At 34.9% G+C, this 21702-nt stretch overlaps 1 protein-coding gene across 7 annotated transcripts in view; it reads right to left on the bottom strand.

Moving 5' to 3' along the window:
- The window catches only part of CYB5R4 (cytochrome b5 reductase 4), a 52688-nt gene that overhangs the window by 15696 nt on the left and 15290 nt on the right, over positions 1–21702 (bottom strand). For 6 of the 7 annotated variants that reach the window (XR_013999047.1, XR_013999048.1, XR_013999049.1 and 3 more), the window contains 8 exons: positions 18316–18345; positions 15063–15123; positions 13602–13659; positions 11314–11407; positions 9189–9221; positions 7228–7350; positions 3556–3696; positions 1964–2116 (listed from right to left, as the gene is read on the bottom strand). Coding sequence is in view for 4 of the 7 variants with exons in the window: in XM_081140715.1 (XP_080996841.1) it covers positions 1964–2116; positions 3556–3696; positions 7228–7350; positions 9189–9221; positions 11314–11407; positions 13602–13659; positions 15063–15123; positions 18316–18345 (693 nt within the window). In the remaining 3 variants the exon portion in view is untranslated. The remainder of the gene's footprint in view (positions 1–1963; positions 2117–3555; positions 3697–7227; positions 7351–9188; positions 9222–11313; positions 11408–13601; positions 13660–15062; positions 15124–18315; positions 18346–21702) is intronic. The other variant, XM_081140716.1, reaches the window with a different exon arrangement.

Here is a 21702-nt window from a genome sequence, read left to right as displayed (position 1 = left end):
GATCCTGAGGCCTACCTGTCGGCTGTTGATCCCTCAGTTTTTGAATGTTTCAGAACTCAAACGGTCTTCCAGAACAGATTACATTCGAAAACCAAGGTACCACTGTATCCCTAAGACAGTACTAAAGAAGCCTCACAGAATGATACTAACTTGGTAACTTTTGCCCACAGTCCGGTCCTTCCAACATCATAAAACTGATTTGATTCGGGCAAGGTACATGATGCTAATCAAGTTCACCAGAGATGAAAGTGCACATGCCAGAAAGGTCACGGACTTACAGCCAGGCTCTCCGCATCTAGTCACCTGAACATTACACACCCTACCTAGGGCATCTCATTCATTTGACATTTGAAGGGCCAAAAGAATCATATTTGGCCTGGTGAACATAGGATTGTACCAAGTAGTGGGTAATGTTATAGCGTGGTTTGTTAAGGCCATGGTGAGGCTTTAGAGTTATCACTACCATGCCAGTATACATTCCTCTAAATGAACAAGTGCTCGTGCCATGTCTAGTCCCCTGGATAAAGCTGAAAAAACATTGATCTTGAGCTTCAGGCTTTCCTTTTCCATGTTCTAGGCTAACTCTCCGCCTTGCTCTGTTCACTCACTCTATAAACAGGCTATACTGCCATTGGTTAAGTTTCCACTTGCTATATTACAATCGTGTGTCAGTCCTTCACAAGATGATAGTCGCCTTCACTAGATTTGTGAGTATTCCAAAATTCTTCAGGTTCACATTTGTAGTCAATACTTTGATTTATGTAACCAAAGATGACTAATCACATCACTGCACATAGATTTCTAAGCTTAACTTTCAGAAAACATCATTTTCTTTATATCTAAATTTTAGTGATTTATTTCACTGTTACTGCAATATACTGCTAATACTGCCTTAAAAAGGGGAAGAATACTTTTACTGTTAGGCAAAGGCAGTGAAAAGCTGAAGACACAGAAAAAGGAGTAAACGCCAAAAGAAGGTTCTCTAAACCTTAATAAATTTAATTATAGTCTTTTTAGTCACTCTTTCAAAGTACATTTATTGAAAGCCTATTAGGTACCAACTACCATGCTTCGTGCAGGAAATACAAAGATAAGTAAGACACTCTACCTTTAAACTCAAAGTCTTATAAAGAAAAAATATTATTTATTCTTGTCCCAGAGCTAAGAAAAACATGTCAGGTTTTGCAAGGGTTCAGAGGAGGAGGGAAGATTCATAAAAGAAGTGATATTTTGTTTGTCTTTTTTAAAGACACTTTATAGATAGCGACAGGGTTGATGGGCACCCTAGGTGAGAAAACTGTATGTACCTATGAGTGAGGATGACAAGCTTGTGGAACTCTGAGTAGCACAAGGATCTATACATCGAGAGATGAGGCTGGACAGATCATGAAAGTCTTTGTGGGTCAAGCAGGGGACTTAATCAGTTAGGTAATGGAGACTCAGCAGAGGTTTCAAAGTTTCAGAGCAACGTGGTTTAATCCATCCTCAGGGCAGTTTGGAAAAAGGACCAGAAATTTCAGATCAATGGAAAGAGAAAGACCCCAGTTAGAGGCAATTAAGAGAGACCAGTGAAGGGCCAAGAGAGAAATGATGAAGGCTTGATCTAAGAGGGCAGCTGAAGGGACAGAAAAGAAAGATTAGAAAGTCATTGGGAGGTAGACTCAACAGAACACAGTACCTGACTGGACTGGGAGGGAGAAAATGGAAAAATTCAGAGATGGCTCAAGCCTCCCAATTAGGTCAAGAATGAATAGTGAGTGATGCTGCAAATAATAAAGATGAGCATGGAGTAATTACAGCTTGGGTGGGACAAAGAGAGCATGACTTTAGGAGCAGACATGCTGAGTTTAAGATGTTCGATAGACTCCCACATGGAGATAACGCGAGGGCAGTATAACGTGTGATCCAACACAGAACACAAATGAGGTAAACAAACAAACAAACAAAACCACAAAATACTAACCAGTCTGAAGACGATCAAGCTCTGATGTAAAGAGTCCAGCAGGATAGATTTTGATCAGAAAGTAGATGTATTTATTACTGGAAAGAACTGGTTCCTTAAACTCTGAGAGTAAGGAATGAGATACAGGTGTATATGGCTTCACTATTTCAGTACCTAGAAAAAGTCACAACAAAGAAATTCAATTCTAAAAATCTAAAAAGCTCTCAATGAAGATAAAACATACAAATTTTATGATGCAACCAGTCTATATTTAAAACTGTACACCTAATGTTTATATAATTCTAACTATATGTTCTATATGTGTATTGTGCAGATGTATATGTACCCCAAGCCAATATGAGCTGAAATAATTTTAACAAATCAATATTTTATCCATAATATAAATAATCTGTTTTTATTAAGTGTGGCACAAGGTCGGGATTTCTGTTAATAAACTCAGGCAATCATCTATTCCATCAGCATATAAACTTTGTAATAGGCCACAACAAAAATGGCATCAAAAGTTGACACAGAGATTTAAGAAAGTACTTACATGGTAATTTTGATTACACATCAAATTTTTAGCAATGGTTACTGATCATTTATTTGGGTTTGAGAAAGGGAAAATTTCACATTTTACTTTATAAATTTTAAATTGTTTTAATGTTTAATACTATATTTGCATTGCTTTTGTAACTGAAGGAAAAGAATATTAATCTATTTTAAGAATATAATATTAAAAAATAGGGTAAAATTAATAATATTTCATGTTATATTTTAGCTAGCCAAATTCCAAAGAGAGAGGAATCATCACACATTTAAAAGACCACAATACTACACATGGCTGCCTGACATATACAAAATGAATATCTGTAAATTTTAATACACTGGCAACAACTACACTGGGGAAGATACCAGCTACTGAATGATGACCTGGCATTACACGATGAAGAGAAAGACTTCACAGGCCATTGTAACAGACCACATCCACTAGATCCTGGCCAGTAGTCTGTTAGACTGACTGCTGGAAACACCTTGACTGACGTGAGAATGTTATCTACTGCAGCTCCAAAAGGCCAAGAAAATGTTAGACATCAGTAAGAAGGGTATTTAAAACAAATAACAGGCAATTGTAGGATGAAAAGGAGAGAAAAGAATTCACACAGTAAGGAACACATTTACAGATCTTCTTATACTGGGGGCACATAAAAGGAAATCATTTATAATCATCCACTCATCTTGAAACTTTTAAAATTCAATTTCATAAATGACACATTGCAAGTGGCTTCTAAGAGAAGTTGGTATGTGTTTCCAGGAGTTGTCCTCACAAGGGGCATTTGTGCACTCCCCCACTTCTCTCCTCTAAGGCTTTTGTTAGTAATAAGTAATGATGGAACCATCACTGTGACTAGTGGCAATTTCTCCGCTCCATGAAACACTATGGCATGGCTGTAGTTCCAACAGGTAGGAACACTGCATCCACAAACCTAGAATCTGGCCATCCCTAAATCTAGCTGCCCCGAAACACTTAATAATAGCCTAAATGGATGCTTCCTAAAGAGATTAGTGCTGATTTTTGAACTGCTTATTAAAAAAGAAACTACTTGCCTTACCTGTAATATTTAGCTTGAGGTAAACATGTTGCCCAATTTGCACCTGCAGGTGAGTGCTTGGTGGCAGCATCAAGCAGAAAAGCTTCGTATCATGAGTGACATCTTCCTTGGAAATTAACTGGCACTTTCTGAAGTATAAACCTAAAAAGTGATTCATTTTATCTTATTGATGAATAAGTTAAGTAAGAATAATAATACTATACCCACTATCTGAAAGCACAGACTCAGCTTTTGCTCTTTGGTTCAGCTAGAATTTCACTAAAAGGCCTATATATTTAAAAAATTCATCAGTAATTTGAAAATCTTAGTGTTACATTATTTCCCATTTTATTTCCTGAGATACCTATTTTTCTAAAACCTATGAATATTTCTATAACTTGAAAATAAACTTTATAAAATGAGTATTACATTCCTCATGTCTATTATTATAGCATGTTGAAATTATATTCTAAGAAATTAAAACCTAATTTCTTTTTAAATTTACTTTTTTATAATTCCATCTTTTAAAGCCTTATATTAACAAGCTATATAATTAAATTGCAGATGTAAAAAATATCTGACAAGCAACAAATCTACATTCTAAATTCTTTTCTTACACAATGAAAAAGTTCTGACATTCAAGGATTAAAAGTTTAACAATATTAGCACTATTAAATAACTTTAGAAATAATTCTTTGGTAAAAGCTGGAAAAATATACATTCTTGCATCTCTGTTTGTATATATGTATTATATGTATATGAATTATAGAGCATTTTAACTATCAAAAATGATTAAAACAAAAGATATGTTTACGAGTGTAAGTAATGATTATCTAAAAAATCAATTTAAGTGAAAAACTGAAGATTCCAAGTGTGTAGTACTAAAATATAAATAAACAAAAGGAATCAAAGGAATCAAGTAGTTCTATAAACACTAGAAATATTTGAAATTAATATTCCAAGCTCAGAAAATATTATTTGTATACAGAGCAAAATAATAGCACTCGGGTTAGAAAAACTTGTTACAGAAGGTTTCAAAACATGCATATTTTCACTTGTAAATTCTCTTCTGGATGTGAACAGCATACCAGAGTAGGCTGATGATAGTGATTATTTCATTATTTCCTCTCTTATAAAACAGCATTTACAGTGATGTATCAGAAATCAACCCTGAAAAAGCACTTAATTATTCTCTCTTGCTTTTTTTTAATCTTAAAAAATTTTAAGTATGTGCCAAAAGATTTATCCAGATCACAGGACATGAAGGTCCAATATCAAATAATAATTAATGATTAGTGGAAAACTAAATTCACAATCCTAGGAAATCATTTTGGCCACAGTTTCACCCAATTTCTCCTTTTCCCTTGTCCCTTTGGTGCCCCAAAGTCCCCAATCACTAAGTCTTTCCATCTGCTACCATGGTAGCTTGGTATGCATGTAAGTTTAGAGTGCATCGCTGTACACAGAAACCTGAGGCATCATTCACGTCACCTCATTCTAGTGTCAGGGCATAGCTGGGAGCAGATTACAGCTAAGAGTACCTTCCTAAAGTTACCCTGCAGGCCTAATCCATACTGGACTGACAAATGATCACCCACAAGGAGACATGAAGGTTCAAATGATCTCCTTATTACTTCTTCCAGACCCTTCTGGGACCCAGAGTGAGAATACAATCAGAGACCCACATACTACATGCCTAAACATTTAAGTTATAAATTAGATTAATAACTGTTAAATAAAATTATATTCTAGCCCAGCTGGGCATGGCTCAGCATTTGAGCATCAAACTAGGATCCAGGAGATCGAGGTTAGATTCCCCCGGTTGGTCAGGGCACATGCCTGGATTGCCGGCTCAATCCCCACTAGGGGGTGTGCAGGAGGCAGCAGATCAATGATGACTCTCTCATCATTGATGTTCCTATCTTTCTCTCTCTCCCTTCCTCTCTCTGAAATCAATAAAGATATATTTAAAAAATTAAAATTAAATAAAAAATTACGTTCTAAGCTGTATCTTGAAAGATGCCTTCATAAATGTCCTAGGAGGCTAGGTTCAAATTCTAGATTCCTTTGAACCCCTCAGACTTCCACACAGGAAAATGGAAAAGGGATGAGAGCTGCAGTCCCACTGACTGTCTATGGCCTGCCCCCTTCTCTTCTCAACCCACCTCTGACCCTGAGTGAGGTGTGAGCATGCCAGCCCATATGTTCATCAGGTTGAGCGCCATCCCATGCATGGAAGGATCACCTTTTGGATTCCCAGTCAGGGCACATACCCAGGTTTCAGGTTTAATCCCTGGTAAGAGTGTGTATGGGAGGCAACCGATCAATGATTCTCTCTCTCTCCTGCTCCCTTCCTCTCTCTCTAAAATCAATAAAATCATTTTTAAAAAAACAACTTTTGAGAACACAGAGATTACACACAGATGCTATGGTAATTTTTAAAAAGATAAAAGAAGCTAGTAAGACTAGGATACTAAAACAAAGAAAGAAAAATCAAGAGTTCTTAGAAGTTAAAAATATGAGACTAGAAATAAGTAATTCAATAGAAGAGCTGCAAGACACAGCTGAAGAAATCTCCCACAAAGTAGAACAAAAGGACTAAACTGAAAATGAGAGAAAAGATAAGGTAATTAGAGGACTGGTTAAGGAGGTTTAAAATAAGAATACTTTTAGAAAGACAAAACAGACCACGGAGGGAAGAAAAATCAGTATTTCCCAAAACTGAGGGTTGTAAGTTTCCATAATAAGGATTAGCACAGAGGGGTGACCATCCAGCCCAAAGGATGGAGAGACCCACACTAAGGAATATCAAACTGTGAAACTTCAAAATACGTGGAACAAGGAGCAAATCCTACCGATTTCCAGAGAGAAAACATAGTGTGCTCACTTTGAAAAGTCATCAAGTAGAACACATAATATGCACCCTTTTCTATAAATACGTTATACTTTGATAAAATGCTTAAAAATAAAGGAAGGGAGGAAGGGAGTGAGGGAATGAGGTGAAGAAGGAAATGAATTCTATCCCTTAGGAGTAAACTGAGAAACTGGTTTAGGAAGCAGAAAAGCAATAGGCAGGGCTTGTTTAGCAGAAAAAAATTAGATGTGCGTACAAGGCATACATTTAAACTTGTTTTGGCACCTTTTATAAAATGAAACCTGAAGAAGTGAACAACTGGACAACAGTCTAAGCACAGTGGCCTTCTCCACTCAGGTATCACTACCTAATGACTCTGTCATGTTAAACATTAGATAGTAGAATCTGAAATTTAATCTCAGTTAAAAAAAAAAAAGTTGACCAATTTCACCTCTTTTTTTTCCTTTTTACTGAATTTATTGGGGTGACCCTGGTTAACAAAATTATGCAGGTTTCAGGAACACAATTCTACAACATATCATCTGTACACTGTAATGTGTGTTCACCACCCCAAGTCCAGTCTCCGTCCATCACCATTTATCTCCCCATACCCTCCTCCGCCTCCCACCCCGCCCTCCCCCACAATCACCACGCTGTTGTTATCTGTGTCCGCGTTTTTTCTCCTTTGCTCAATCCCTCCACCATCCCATTTCAGCTTCTTAGAGGAAGATACAAGAACCCTTTCTCCCATCCAAAAGTGCCTTCCACATTCTGGAATAAATGTACCACCAACACAACAATTTCTTAAACACAGGACTCAAAATAACAGCACAGCATACCTGTATCTTTCTTTGGAATAAGTGAATTGTGATTCTCCAGGGGATGACCAAGACATTCCCAAGAAGTATTCTCCTTTTTCTTTAGGACAATCTCTATCTTTCCAACACTCTCGACAACCCGCACTGAAAAGAATATAAATTTATTTATGTTCGATACTAAATATAAAATTTTACTTAAAACCAATCTTTCTCAAACAATCCAAATGTCCCAATCTGTATGAATGACACCGAGAATTAGTAAAATAAATACAATATTATGCACATATTCACCAACATTTTTTATATCTTCTGTGATGTTAAATCCAACTTAATTTATTTTAGATTCAGATTAACTTCTTTCAAGCTAATTCATCAAGGACCAAACTAATATGTATTACTAGTTTTCATACAAGCTTAATAACATTTAGCTAAAAAAGGGGGGGGGGCTGACATATACAGATTAGTCATTGAATGGACCAATAAAAGCATATTTTATTTACACACTTTTAACATTTCTTAGTTGGGATCTGAGAGGCTCTTATGAGTGAATTCAGAAGACCAATACTGAGCCTAATAAACACAGGAACCACCTCAATAGATGAGTCCCCATAACATGCATGTGAATATTTGATAATTAAAAGCCTTATACATTATCTTTATTTTTAAATGATTGAAATAGTTCAGAATATACGGGTAAAGTAATAAACTATAGACTTTTATACACTGATTAAATTTTATGAATTGTGTGTTTAAAGACCTAAAGTATATTTCATTTTGTCTTTAGAAATAATCTGTCTGTTCTTCCTCACCATGAAAACAAAATTTCATAGCAATTTAACAACTTATAATAGTCAAATGAATTCAATTCAATGAGCACTGATCTGAAACTTACTAAACATGAAAACATGGTTAGTGACTTTAAAAAGCTAAATTTATGCAATTTATAGTTACTACAGTACATAGAAAAGGGGAGACAGAACCAGTGTAAGGTATTCTGACAGTACTTTAAGACAAGATATATATATATATAAAATGAAATATTATTCAGCCTTAAGAAAGAAGAAAATCCTGCCATACAACATGGGTAAACCTGGAGGGCATCATGTTAAGTGAAATAAGCCAGACAGAGAAGACAAATATGACATTATATCTCTTATTATGTGGAATCTTAAAAAAAGAAAGAAAGGTAAACTCATAGAAACAGAGTGGAATGGTGACTGCCAGGGACAATCAGGAGAGGTATAAACTTTCAGTTATAAGATGAATAATCTGAGAATCTAAAGTATAACATGGTGAGTATGGTTGATAATACCGTATTGTATAACTGAAATTTGCTGAGAGCAGAACGTGTGTTCTCACCCAAAAAAAAAGGTAAATATGTGAGATGATGGATGTGTTAGACTATGCAAACCCTTTCACAATATATACCCTGTATCAAATCATGTTGTACACATTAAATATAATTTTATTATATTTAAAATAAAGCTAAAAAAATCTCAAGAAACCACCATTCTATAATGAGCCTTCTGTTATTAAACAGCTGTGTGAAATCCACATTGTGTATTTACATACAGCAATAGTCATAATTTAACGTGCTCTGTCAACATTAAATATTCACATATATACACCTAAGAAAAATCTGTCTGGTCTAGTATATTTCTACAAGCTGAATGTCAGGAGGAGGGCAGAGACAAGGAAGGAGAATAAAAGGGAGACAATTTTTTCCTAAGGAGAAGAAAAGGGAAGGGTAAAGAGATGGAAGAGCAAGGGAAAAGAAAAGGGGGGGCCTGAAATCAGAGGGAGAAGAGTATATTTAAAAATGAATGCACTTGTTTATCTAAAACACATCACATCTTTGTTTTGCAACAGGAATCCATACATATGAAAAATAAAATAAATGCTGACTCCCCCTCCTTCATATGTATGTATGTGTGTATGTGTATCTGAATGTATATACATCATTATTTCTTGGTAAAGCTTACCAGAAAAATCTTCTTGAATCTCATGGCTTAGCTCTGGAAAAGAAAAATATATATTTAGTTAAAATCCAATTGTAATTCATACAGTTCATGAACATAAGATCATTTAAATGGTTCTTTTATGTACTATTTCAAATCTCTCAAGATAAGTAAAACATATTCTGAGAGACCAAAAGAAAAAAACTGTATACAACCAAAATGTAGAGTCAAGTCATTTAAACATATTACATACATTTCTTCATTTTTCCATAACTCTCTCCCTATTAATTAAAGAGTAAGCACTCAGTTGCTCACAGGTGGCAACCCACACTATGCCAAGTGTGGTCCCAGAAAGACGATCCTACAAACCAAGAGAGCAGAACAGAGAGCAGGCCATGAGTGCTCCAGTGTGTTCCTGTGCATATGTGAATGTAGGCTAGGCCCGGGTCTAGCTCGGTTTTCCCTTTCTTACTGTTCTCTAAAGTTGAATGTTCATTCAGTTATTGAAAAAAGTTTACCGCACATTTTTGTGTGCCATGCACTTTCTAGGTGTTACAGGTACAACAGTTAGTGAATGAGAAAAATCCCTGCCCTTATGGAATTTACATTCCAGAAGGAGGAGATGCAAGAAATATTTTTACAAACATTTGCTCTAAATTTCACTGTGTTAACATGGTTATCTAGAACTTAAAATTTTATACTATTTTAGTCTTCTGATCCAATATTACCAACCAAGGGTTTCATATTTTTGAATGTGGAATTTTTGCTTGTTTATTTTTTAATTAAGTGTGCTAGATAAGTTAGCTACATACAGTGTGAACAAAATTATCCATAATGTTTGAAACATAATAGATGCGGGCAAAGAGGTCTTAAAGAAATATTATGACAGTGCTAATGAATAAAGTATACTTTTCTAGACATCTAAGTGTTTTCTAGACATCTCCCTTACAAAGCAATTTACATTAGATCTTAGGCTAACAAAAAATAGGATAGGACATATTTCTAGGAGAAAGGTTATAGGTTTAAGTTTGATTAATGAACGGGGGGAAATAAGAAAGAAAAAGACATTTATCAACTCTGACCAAATTCAAGATTACAGGTACTTTCTTAATATAGCAAAGCACCAAGCAGAATCCTGAGTCAGCTGAGATCTAGAGAATTTCAGTCTGTGTTTTACAAAAGTAAATGAAATGTTCTTTCCTTAAAAATTCATGCTTAAAACAATTACCGAAATTATTTTCTTCTTGCTGTTGTTTTTGTTTGTTTCATTTCTACCTTCTAATTAGAATATTATCTTCCTAAAAGAGAAGAGTGAAATCCTAGAGTCAAGTTCATTATGAGTCAGAAATGGATTCAGAATCTGGTATCTTTAATTCCAGATTTCAGTCCTGATTTTCTTTCTTCTGATAGATCTGTAACCTCTCAAAACACACAGAAGTGAACTGTATGGTTAGTCTTTGACCATGAAAGGATACAATACAGTTGTGCAGTCCATGCTGCTTCAGTGCAGCCTCCGACTTCCCTGTGTCAGAGCTGGCAAGAAACAGGCCAAAGAAACTAGCACCCAGTTATGAGTGCTCAGTAGAAGCATGTGACAGACAGGCTTCCAGAGATTTATTTGCAGGTGTCAAGTAAGAGTCTTACAAAGCTGGGCCAACAAATATTTCATATTATTATTGATTTTAATTACATCTAATTGTTTAAACTTGGGAAAGGTGAGGTTATACTGCCATTTGCTAGCAATTTCACTAACATAAAGAAATATCAGAAAAATTGATCAAAAATGACAAGCCCAAATGATAGCATATTAAATATTAAACCAAAATAATTGCAGATAGCCCTGATGGGGTGGCTCAGTTGGTTGGAGCATCGTCCACAGTGCACCCAAAGTTTTCGGGTTTAATCCCCAGTCAGGGCAAGTACAGGAGGCAACCGATCCAAGTTTCTCTCTCTCTCCCTCCCTTCCTCTCGCTCTGAAAAAAGATGAATAAAAAGAATATATCCTTGGGTGAGGATTAAAACATAAAAACTAAAAAAAAAAAAAAAAAAAATAGCAAATAAAATATTTAGTACCGTGGCTTCAGACCAAGTTATTGCCATACTTAAAGGAAAACAAAGTTGTTTCCACTAATAAAGAATAGGTACTTACCCATATGTATAAGATACGAATAATCCTTGATGATCGTTTCTGCTCTAAAGGAATTATCCTGATGATCAACTATTACTGAGTCTAAACTAATATCCTTAAATAGAAAGCAAAGAGAGAAAGATTAAGAGGTAATTTTTTTCTAAACTTCTACAAATATACTTTTAAGATGATCAGTGGAACTTTACATGGCACTTCCTTATAGAACACAGAAGAGAGATAAACATTACTCCTATTTTTTCTCTCCTACAACCCAGTTCTTCTCTTCAAAGCACTTATTGCTATCTGAATTACATACATGTCTGTGCTTACTGTCTACCTTACCCACTCGTATCTAAGCTCTAGGTATAAGGAACTGTATATAGAATATTGCTTGGCACCTAACAGATATTTAATGAATGAATAATTTGGCAAAAACAATTATAATCAGACCAGGAGCCAAGATATTTGTGCTCATTTTAATCTTTTCACTATTGTGTGATGCTAGGCAAATTACATAGCCTCTAAACCTCGGTTTATCAAAAAAATTAATTCACTACCAAGTTTTAAGATGTCTCTAATTTCCATATAGCCTTTGTGCAGGTTATTTTGGTGCCTATCATTTATACCAGCGATTTTCAACTGGTGTACCATGGCAGGCACACTGGTGTGCCGAAAGATTTTTAAAACATGCAATACCTACACTTGCTCTTAGCCAAGAAAAGAAACAGGGACATAGATACATGGAACAGACAGCTGCTGGAGGCGAGTGGGAAGGGGAGACTGGATGAAAGAAGGTGAAGGGATTAACCAAAAACATACATACGTAACACCTTGACACAGACAACAATGTGGTGATAGCCAAAAGGGGAAAGGAAGGTGAAGGCTAGGTGGTGGGCAAATGGTGGGGTGGTGGGGGTAGGGGGAAATGGAGATGCAAAGAGACTTTGCTTGGGGTGATGGGCACATGACACAGTATGCAAATGATGTTTTATTGAGTTGTGCACTTGAAACCTGTATGGTTTTGTGAATCAATGTCACCCAAAAAAATTCAATAAAGCATGCAATACCTGGCTATTTAAGCAGGGGCGCTGACCTCTTTTCCCTTAGATTGTCAAATAAAAAAATGACAACAGCCAACACAACAATAGCTGTCCAGTGTGAATGAATCAAAAGTATACTTTTTTTTTGTCAGATCGGAAAAAAATAGAACATATTTTTCAGTGTGCCGCAGAATTTTAGTAGTTTGTGTGTGCCATGAGAAGAAAAAGGTTGAGATTCAATGATTTATAGCATACCCTGAACACACACTAACACAGAGAAACCTTCCCCCTTCCCTTAGTCATCCATCCTCTGTACCTCACTGATATTACTAATGGCAGTAGACCCCAACTTCCCTAGGCTCTGCCCTCTTGGTTTTGGACTGTGCAATTAGGAGACAATAACAAGAGGGAGTGGAAGGTGGGACAAGCAGTGGTTGTGGCACTCCTGGCTCTATGTGGCTTTTATGGTCAAATCATGCTGCAAGTCAGAGGAACGCACTGGCTCAGACGTGGTTCTGCTACTACAGAAGTAGCATGCGTTCTCAGAAACTCCTAGCTGCTAGAACTTGTCTTTAAACCCATATGGTTCAAGTGTGGGAATCTGGTCAGTTGCTGGAGGATATGTTTGGAGGTGTTGTAAGTTGCCTGCTTATTTATCTGATTTCCTAGGTGAACTATAGGCCCAATAAAAGCAAAGTCTCTATATCTGGCATATTTTTAGATCCCTGACATCTAAGAGAATGCTGCAAATAAAGTAGGTGTTCAAGAAATAGTGAATGAATTATGTCCTGAATTTTAGTTTCAAAAGAACATCTGAACCCCATTAGTGGTTTAAGCATACTAAGCCACAACAGTACAGTCTCTCCTGTCTCTCAAATCCCAATTTATGGTGAGGAAATTAGTTCTCATGGTGAAGTTAAATGGAAATGTCACTTTTGTCATCCATGCTTCCAAAAGAAGATCATAGAAAGACACATAAAATACTTGCTAGTCTGTTTTTTTCTAAGAGGCTGTATAGCATGGTGGTTAAAAGCATACACAATGGAGCTAGCCTGCCTGGGTTCAAAATGCTGGATCTGCCACTTACTGTGTGACTTTGGGTAAATTACTTAATCTCTCTTTGTTTCCTTATCTGTAAAGTAGGGATAACAAAAGTATTTACCTCACAGAGTTATTGTGGGGAGTACATAAGTCAATACAAGAAAAGTGCTTAGAAAAGTACCTGGTACACAGCTAACTTTTTTTTTCTGATTTTAAAGATGTGTTTACCTTCTGTTTAGTATATATGACAATGGTGACTAAAGAGTCTGTTTGGAACCAGTCATAGCTGTAAAATATCAAGAAAAAAATGAATAATTATATCAACAGTCATGTGCATTAACATATTATATCATCAAATATTTAAAATCTACAGTGAGAAATAAATTTTCTAGGTAAATTTTTTTTCTAAATAATCTGTGGTCTTGCTATTATATAACTGGCAATTTTTTCCAAATTTAAAACACCTATACTTTCATATGGTCCAACTTGGATTTTTTTAAAAAACACAAAAAAGAGGTATTTTTGACAAGACACTTTTTATAAGTTACACATCTCTTTATTGAAATCTTCTTTTATCAGAGCAATAACAAAATACAGTATGTTATCTTAAGGAACAAGACAAAATCTACATGCTTATAATTACTTTTACTCCTCCCTGTCACAAATATATTATTACTCAAGAAATTAATTCATCAAGGTTGTTTACTAGGTAAACAGTAAAACTAAATCTTCTGTTTTGCAATACCTATTAATCAAACTGATACTGGTTTTGTACTTATTACCTACATACAGGCACCCATAAGTATATCCTAGAGGAGGTATCCTTGGGGTCTTCACTTATATAAAATAATTTAACAGATTGTATATGAAATAATTTAACAGATGTAACAAATATAGCAGATGCTGCTGATATAATACAGACTGTTGATAGGGAGAAAGGCAGAAAGAGAAAAAAACTACAAAGAACACACATAACCATGAGAGCATTTGGAATGTAATTAACAAATATATATATATATATATATATATATATATATATATATATATATAAATTGCTTAATTTACTAAGACAGTTGGTGTGTAATAAATATTTTGGAAGATTTCCATTAAAAATGATATAATAAATTAGCTATACAAAAAACAGAGTAGTTAAATAAACAACTACTGGCATGGTCATATAATGGAATCCAGACAAAAATGCTTTTATAAAATATTTAATAACATAGGAAATTGGTCATAGAATATATCTTAATATCAGTATTATTAAAAGAGAATAATATGAAAATAGGTATTATATGACTCAAACTGGGTATACTAAATCAAATATTAAGACCATATACCTAGAGTTGATGGGATTACAACTGATTTTTATCACTTTCTTTGTATTTCTCTGCATTTGCTAAGTTTTCTACCATGCATGTATATTTTATAATCAAAAATGTATTTTGATAGTTTTATTAAAGTTTTGTTTAAAATGAATAAAACTTCAGTTTTATTAAAAACTCATGCTTACAGAATAGTTCATTCTCCAATAATTCCTGATAAATAAAGCACTACAGTTCTTGTGTCAGAGACGCGTGACTAATATAGTAAGCAATAAATCAAACCCATAGCTGTTTTATTTTTTTAATGTGTATATTTTGGTCTAGAACTGATTCAGCTTTAAAAAAGTAAAACAAGAATGCATACCTTGGAGAAATAGGTCCTTCTTTGGCAAGTGTATCTGTCACTTGACTCTTGGGAGGCATGCCTTCATAAAGAAAAATAAACAAAATGGTCACAGTTCATTGATGTAGCATTTTTCTTTCCTTTAATCTTTTCAGTAAACTTATTGAAATATTATAAAAGGACACAAATCACAGATCTACTACTCAATAAATGTCCATAAAGTAAAACATACCCTTGCAGCCACACCATTTGTACCCTCTCCCGATCATCACGCCTCCAAGGATAACCATTATTCTGACTTTTAACATCAGGATTATGCCTGTATTTAACCTTTCTAAAAATGGAATCATATGATATGTTCTCTTTTGGTCTGGCTTTTTTTTTTTTTTTTAATCCGGCATCATAGACATTATAGTTCTTATGTCAAATAAGCATGATTTGACAATCATGCAGTAAGTCAAACTTGGAGCTTTCTGAGATTTTATCAAGGCTGTTGAATACAACAGTAGTTTGTTCCCTTTTATTATTGAGTATTACATTGTATAAATATACCAGAATTTCTTCATTCTCCTGTTGATGGACACTTGGGCAGTTTTCAGCTATTATGCAAGGTGCTGTTATAAATATTCTTGTAAAATATTCTTTAAAAATATATATCTATATTTCTGGTAGGTATATAGGGTATACATATGCTTAGCTTTAGTACATATTATTAAACAGTTTTCCAAGGTGGTTGTATCAATTTACACTTTTCACCAGAAGTGTTTGAGTTCTAATTGCTCCACAACCTCACTGACATGTGGTATTGCTTTTTTCCATTTCAGTCCTTCTTGTGGGCATACTTCAACAAAATATTCTAAAAGTCCACTAAAGCTGTGGTTTTCAAATTGTATTAGAAAACTCTGAGAATTCTGTAGATTCTTTAAACATTAAATATTTTCCTCCCACAACAGAAGAATATTGTTGTATCTATGGGATTTTGTTTGGGAAAAAGAGTACTGCTGCTAAAAGACTTTTGAAAATCACTGCACTGGTTATATTATTATTTCTCAAACTGCATAGGAAAAAAAAATTAATGTTTAGCCTCTGGTGAGTCTTGAAATTCTCAATTGAGAAGTCATAGTAATTATATAAAATTAGAGTTGGGAGGCACCTTTAAGACAAGCTAGCTTAGAAGTTTTCAAGTTTCTTTTTAGTCGGAGAATCTTCTGTTGAAACACAAGCTTCAGTGCAAGCACATGTGTCAAACAGCCATATTTTTTGGATGAGGCTGACTGTGAGCCCTGAATTTAGGCCTTACTCAACTCAGTGCCCATCTCTTCCCATGTAACTGCAGAATACACTTAATTTTCAGATAAACAAAGGAAGTCTCTGAGATATGACATAACAAAGCCAAAGACATGAAGCAAGTAGCAGAAAAATGCTCCACCACAAAAAAAAGAAAAATGCTCCACCACAAAACTATAGGTATAATAAAAGAGATAAGACTATAATAATTAAAATGTATTATTTCTAAGAAGACACACAAAAAATCTTATTAAATTATTTGAGAAGCTCTAAAAGATATTTTATTAAGCGACATATATAATCTTTTGGAGGCCTCTTATATAAATAAAAAACGAACACATTACAACCTAAGAGTTTCAGTAAGCAGAAGCTATCAACAGAACTAATAAATCATTAGTCAATTCTGATCTTACATAATCTGATGAGGACCAGGAAATCTGCGTTTGAGCTCAGTCTCAGCACTGTGATTTTATGAAAACCACTGTTTCCTCTTCCTCAAGTTCAAACTAGTAAAGAAATCTGTCCTGCAATCTCAATAGAGAGCAAATAAGACAATGCCCAAACATTCTAAAAACTACACAGTGCCATACAAATATAAATTATTAGAAGAGAATAATGCCATAGGCCAAATAATACACAACACCTTACACATAACATCCTTGGGATAAGCTTAATCCGAGATTAATGTGGGGTGGAGTGAAATAATTAGGTAAAGTAAGCTGGACTGAATGGACATTTTCCCTCCCAAAAATGCTGATTGATGGACTGATATCAATTTGAAGGGATCAAGTCTCTAGTGGAATACTATAGTAGTCTATCCCATTCAGTGTTTTAAACAACTGTATAAATAAAGACTTAGAAGGCAGCTAGATCACATCTGCAAATATAGACTTACCACATAGACTTAAACGAGACAAACAAGAGAGGCATTAATACAGCAAAGGTAGGTTTACAGTTGTGAGTACTTGAAACAAAGTTTATTCTTGTATTATTATTATCATTATTATTATAACCTGCATGTCTTTTTCCATACAACTGTAAAACTACTTTTTCCCACCCGTGTGTATGCATGTATATATATGTATGTATGTATGTGTGTATGTATTTGTGTATGTATTTATATATAAAAACAATCTCAGAGATCTACGGTCTAAGAGGTAACTGTGCTAGCCAGACCACTGATATCCTATAGTCCATTTTGAGGGCCACCTTTAATTGAAATAGTAGTTAAATACAGTTGCATCCAAAGCAGGGCAATAGGAAAGTAAAGGTTCTAGAAGCCATATGTGATGAAAAATGAAATGCCCAGTCCATCAGTAATTAGTCTAAGTGAAGGTTGTTTCAGTAATATCACAAAAGACCCAGTCATCCGGTGAAATTTAGGATCAGTGCCTCATTTATGCAGCATTATAATATTGGACAAGCAACTTCAGTTATTACATTGCAAACTGCATACATTAGTCTACAATACAGATTATTTTCTCTAGTTATAAAAACGTAACTCATCTGGTAACCTAGTTTATTAGCTGAATTTCTAAAACTTTCTTTTGCAGAGAGAAAAAAACCCTATTACTAAACATGCACTAATATAGTTCAGTCATAATTCCAAGTCATACTGAATGGTTGAAGAAGCCACTGCTGCTAAGCCCAGAGAAGAGTAGGTTAACAGGCTCTGAGCATCTACATGCAAACACTGGAGGTTGAGTTCACATGTCTCAGGGAGGTGACTTGTTCAGTCTTGCTTCCTAATGACTACAAGTCTTTAAGCTGAGGGCAGATGAACATATGTTTAGGGATGTCATAGAAGGGACTACTATAAGAGTAATGGCTGGAATATGGGATCTACAAAGTTCTGTCAAATCCTCTAACTTTGGGCAAGTAAAGACATTATTAGTATAAAAATATCTAAATACCCCAAAAAATTCTGTGAAGCAACAGTATAATCATGTGAGTATGATTCATTTTTTACTATAAATTTATGACTTACCATTTAAGACTTTCTTTTCCTCATGATAGTCTGTACAGTGATTTAGGAAAAAAAAAGTCAGATGAGGATATTATAACGCCAAAGAGAATATCAGTTAATATTATTGATTTAAAGATATCAGCCCTTTTTTCTTGAAGGGTTTTCTTCTAAGGCCGATGTTTCAAACAAGTTTCATCTCTGAAGATTGGCAGGCCATCTCTCCAGGTGTTTGTCTCCCATTTCATTGGACTTTTTCCTACTTCTTTGGATATTTTTTCTAATATCTTCATTAATTTTTTAGAAAGCATATAAAAACCCAAGTTTTCATATTCTAAATTAGTCAAAATTTATTAGATTACATTTTATAAATGAAACATCCATATTAACAACCCAAAGACCAATATTTATTATGTTTCTCTCTTATCTCAGTACTGTTACTCCAAATTTAAATGGCCATAATGGTGAAAATATGTTGAGTTTCACATGTATATACATAAATATACAATGCAATTATTAGTTACAACCTAGAAAAAATTTTAACAGGTATTTTCTTGCAGGATGGCAGCCAACTCACAAATCTATATATCTGAGTTATAAGAGTTATACCATGTGGTCAAAATAAAACCCTCAGCAAGTTGCCAGGGTTTAAAAAACAACTGAATGACAAGCCAACACAAAATATCCAAGCAGTAAGTTGAAAGACATCATCTGTTAATGTGATAACACCTTGTTTTATAGAAAAAGAAACTTAAAACAGAGTTTTCAAATGTTTTATGATCTGATTTCCAATCAACCAGAGAATCCTATAATTACCTCTATTTCACTCACCTGTCATAAAATAATCATGATTAAGGGGGCCAGCCTTTTTCTTGATTTTCCCCATTTTCCAAAATAATTTTATAGCTGAAAGGGATCTTAACATCATATAGCAAATTACCATGTGATCCCCTTATTTCCAACTGAAAATCAGAGGTCAAGGACTTGAATGAAATCCACAGCTCTTGAGCAGCAAAGTCAAGATTAGACATTTCATTTCTTCTGAAACTTAGCACCATACTTCTTACTATAACACTGCTAGAGTTAATGCTTATAGTGAAAACACAAAAGACCTAAAAAACATTTAAATTATACCTCAAAATGAGCTTTGTTTATCAAATGCCTGATAAAAATCTAGTCATGACAATTTGCAAGGGATCATTGATGTCCCTGCTTAGTCACTTACTCTCATTCAGTCAGTTTCATGTCTTTGCTACTGCAGTTGTAATTACTTGTTTTATCTTAGGACAAACAGCAGTATCACAAGTAAATCTACTTTCAGTGTACCACACAGCTGGCAGCTTGATGAATTTCATTTATCATGTAAAATAATTTTTTATCTAAGAGGTTCATAGATTTTGAAAAACTGCCCCAGGTAATTAGTTTCTAGTGAAAAATATGTATTTACTTCTTGCCTGATATGAATTGATTTGAATCTGTCCGAATTTTCTGGATCCTGATAAATTACTAATTTTTTCCTGGGTCTTTTTTTTAATACAAAAAGTATCAGTAGGAGGAGAACTTCTACTTCAATGATCTAAATTACCTTTAAAAACTCTACTACTCTACTTTTGCAGCTCTTTTCAAAAACTGAGTCACAGAAATAAAAAACTTTTTTTTTTTTTTTTGGCTTATAAAGCATATTTACAACTGAATTTTAGTCACGAGACACTTTCCTCTCTGACTAGAAATGTTATTCTGTCTTGATAACTAATTCTATCACTTGGTTGGCTCCATGGCCTAGAGCATTTATCTTTCCTCATAGTGTTGTCTGAACTACATTACTCTGATTGGAACCTCTGCTTCCTGGAGAGGCCAACATCATTAGGAAGGCTAGCGCTGTGATCCATCAGCACTCTACTCTTCTTTGGTAAGAGGGTAAGGGTTTTTAACTGTGACCCCAATCTAGTTCACCTCTGCTGAGTGTAGCCACAGACAGATCCCTGGGGTAAAAAAAGAAAAACTCTGCTTCACCAGTATGCTCATTCTTTGAACACGTATCTGGTGATCATCATCTTAACAGGGATACTGACATAATAAGAAACAATCTAGATAAAAAGTTGGGAAAATATGAATATATATTCAGCTAGCTTAGACATGCATAAAGATAATTTGGAAGGATTCATAGTAAGAGTAGTAATGTGGTTACCTTCATGTGTGCATGGAAGGGAGAAAGGGTAGAAGGGAGACAAGTATGATGAGGGCACTTCTCATTCTTCAACTGTGTAGATGCATTACTTACTCAAAAATTAAGTAAACCTAATTAAAAATAAAACATCAGTATGTTCTTCTTAGCACAATGTGATAAACGCTGTAAAAGAGGTGTGTAGAAGGTGCTATGGAAGCCTACAGAGGGTGGGCATCTGAACTTACAAGGAATTTGAATGACTCCACTAAGGAAGTAACATTTTAGCTATGCTTTAAAACTATATAGGCATTCATCAGAAAGGCCCTGAAAAAAGCATTTTAGGAAGTCAAATACTGAGCATTTACATCAGAATGTTGTACAGTTATTCTGTAGCTACACATCTCCTCTTCTCTTCTCACTCCAAAAGGTTGATATCACGAAACCATCCGATATGAGTTTAGTCTGTGTTCCCTTCACTGCTTAGCCTTGCCAGAAGGCTCTTTGGCTCTCTAAAATGTGTTTAACAGCACTTTTCTCTAGAAATTCTCCCATATCTCTCAACAGAACTCCTCATAACACAACTTAGGCCTAATTCTTGATTTTGTTTCAAAAGTTATATACTCATTCCTCACATCGTATAAAATTTAATAATTTTTATATTCCTTAACTATCTTTACCTTTCACTTTCCTCCTTCAGCTTTGTACGCCTCTCCTGAATCATCTTTAACTGTTACACACCTCTCACACTTCAAGGCTGCGAATTACTCCTTATGCTAGAAGCAGTTTACCAGTAGAACCAAAGTAAAGACTAAATAGTTCAAATACATACCCTGAAAAGTGCCAGGATCAAACTTGCGCAAGAGACTCTCTAGTAGCAAAAGCAACTTAAGAGAACCTAAGATAGCAAATTTGCCCATTCAATAAAGGCCATCTCATCATGACACCCTGCCCCTCTCCCTCTACTGGTAACTGTCTTGTGTCCCCTCTACCATTAGCCTCTGAGTTTGTGTTTTGCCCACCCACTTGAGCCCTGAATTGTCCCCATTTTACTCATGAGGAAACTGATTCTCTTAGGAAAGAAAACTTTGACTCTGTAGAAACTGAACTTGGCACAAAATGCCAATTCTGGATCCCCCCGCACGCGTGTCTGGCAGGCCACCCCACCTAAAAGATGGTGCATCTTATGCACTAGGTAGTTAGCAAACATTACTTTAATCCTCACAATGACATTAGGATGCTTCATG

Source organism: Miniopterus schreibersii (genome assembly GCF_964146895.1).
Source record: "Miniopterus schreibersii genome assembly, chromosome: 6".
In the NCBI taxonomy this organism is placed as follows: domain Eukaryota; kingdom Metazoa; phylum Chordata; class Mammalia; order Chiroptera; family Miniopteridae; genus Miniopterus; species Miniopterus schreibersii.
The sequence above is the reverse complement of the archived record's forward strand: the minus strand, read 5'-3'. Positions and strand labels throughout refer to the sequence as shown.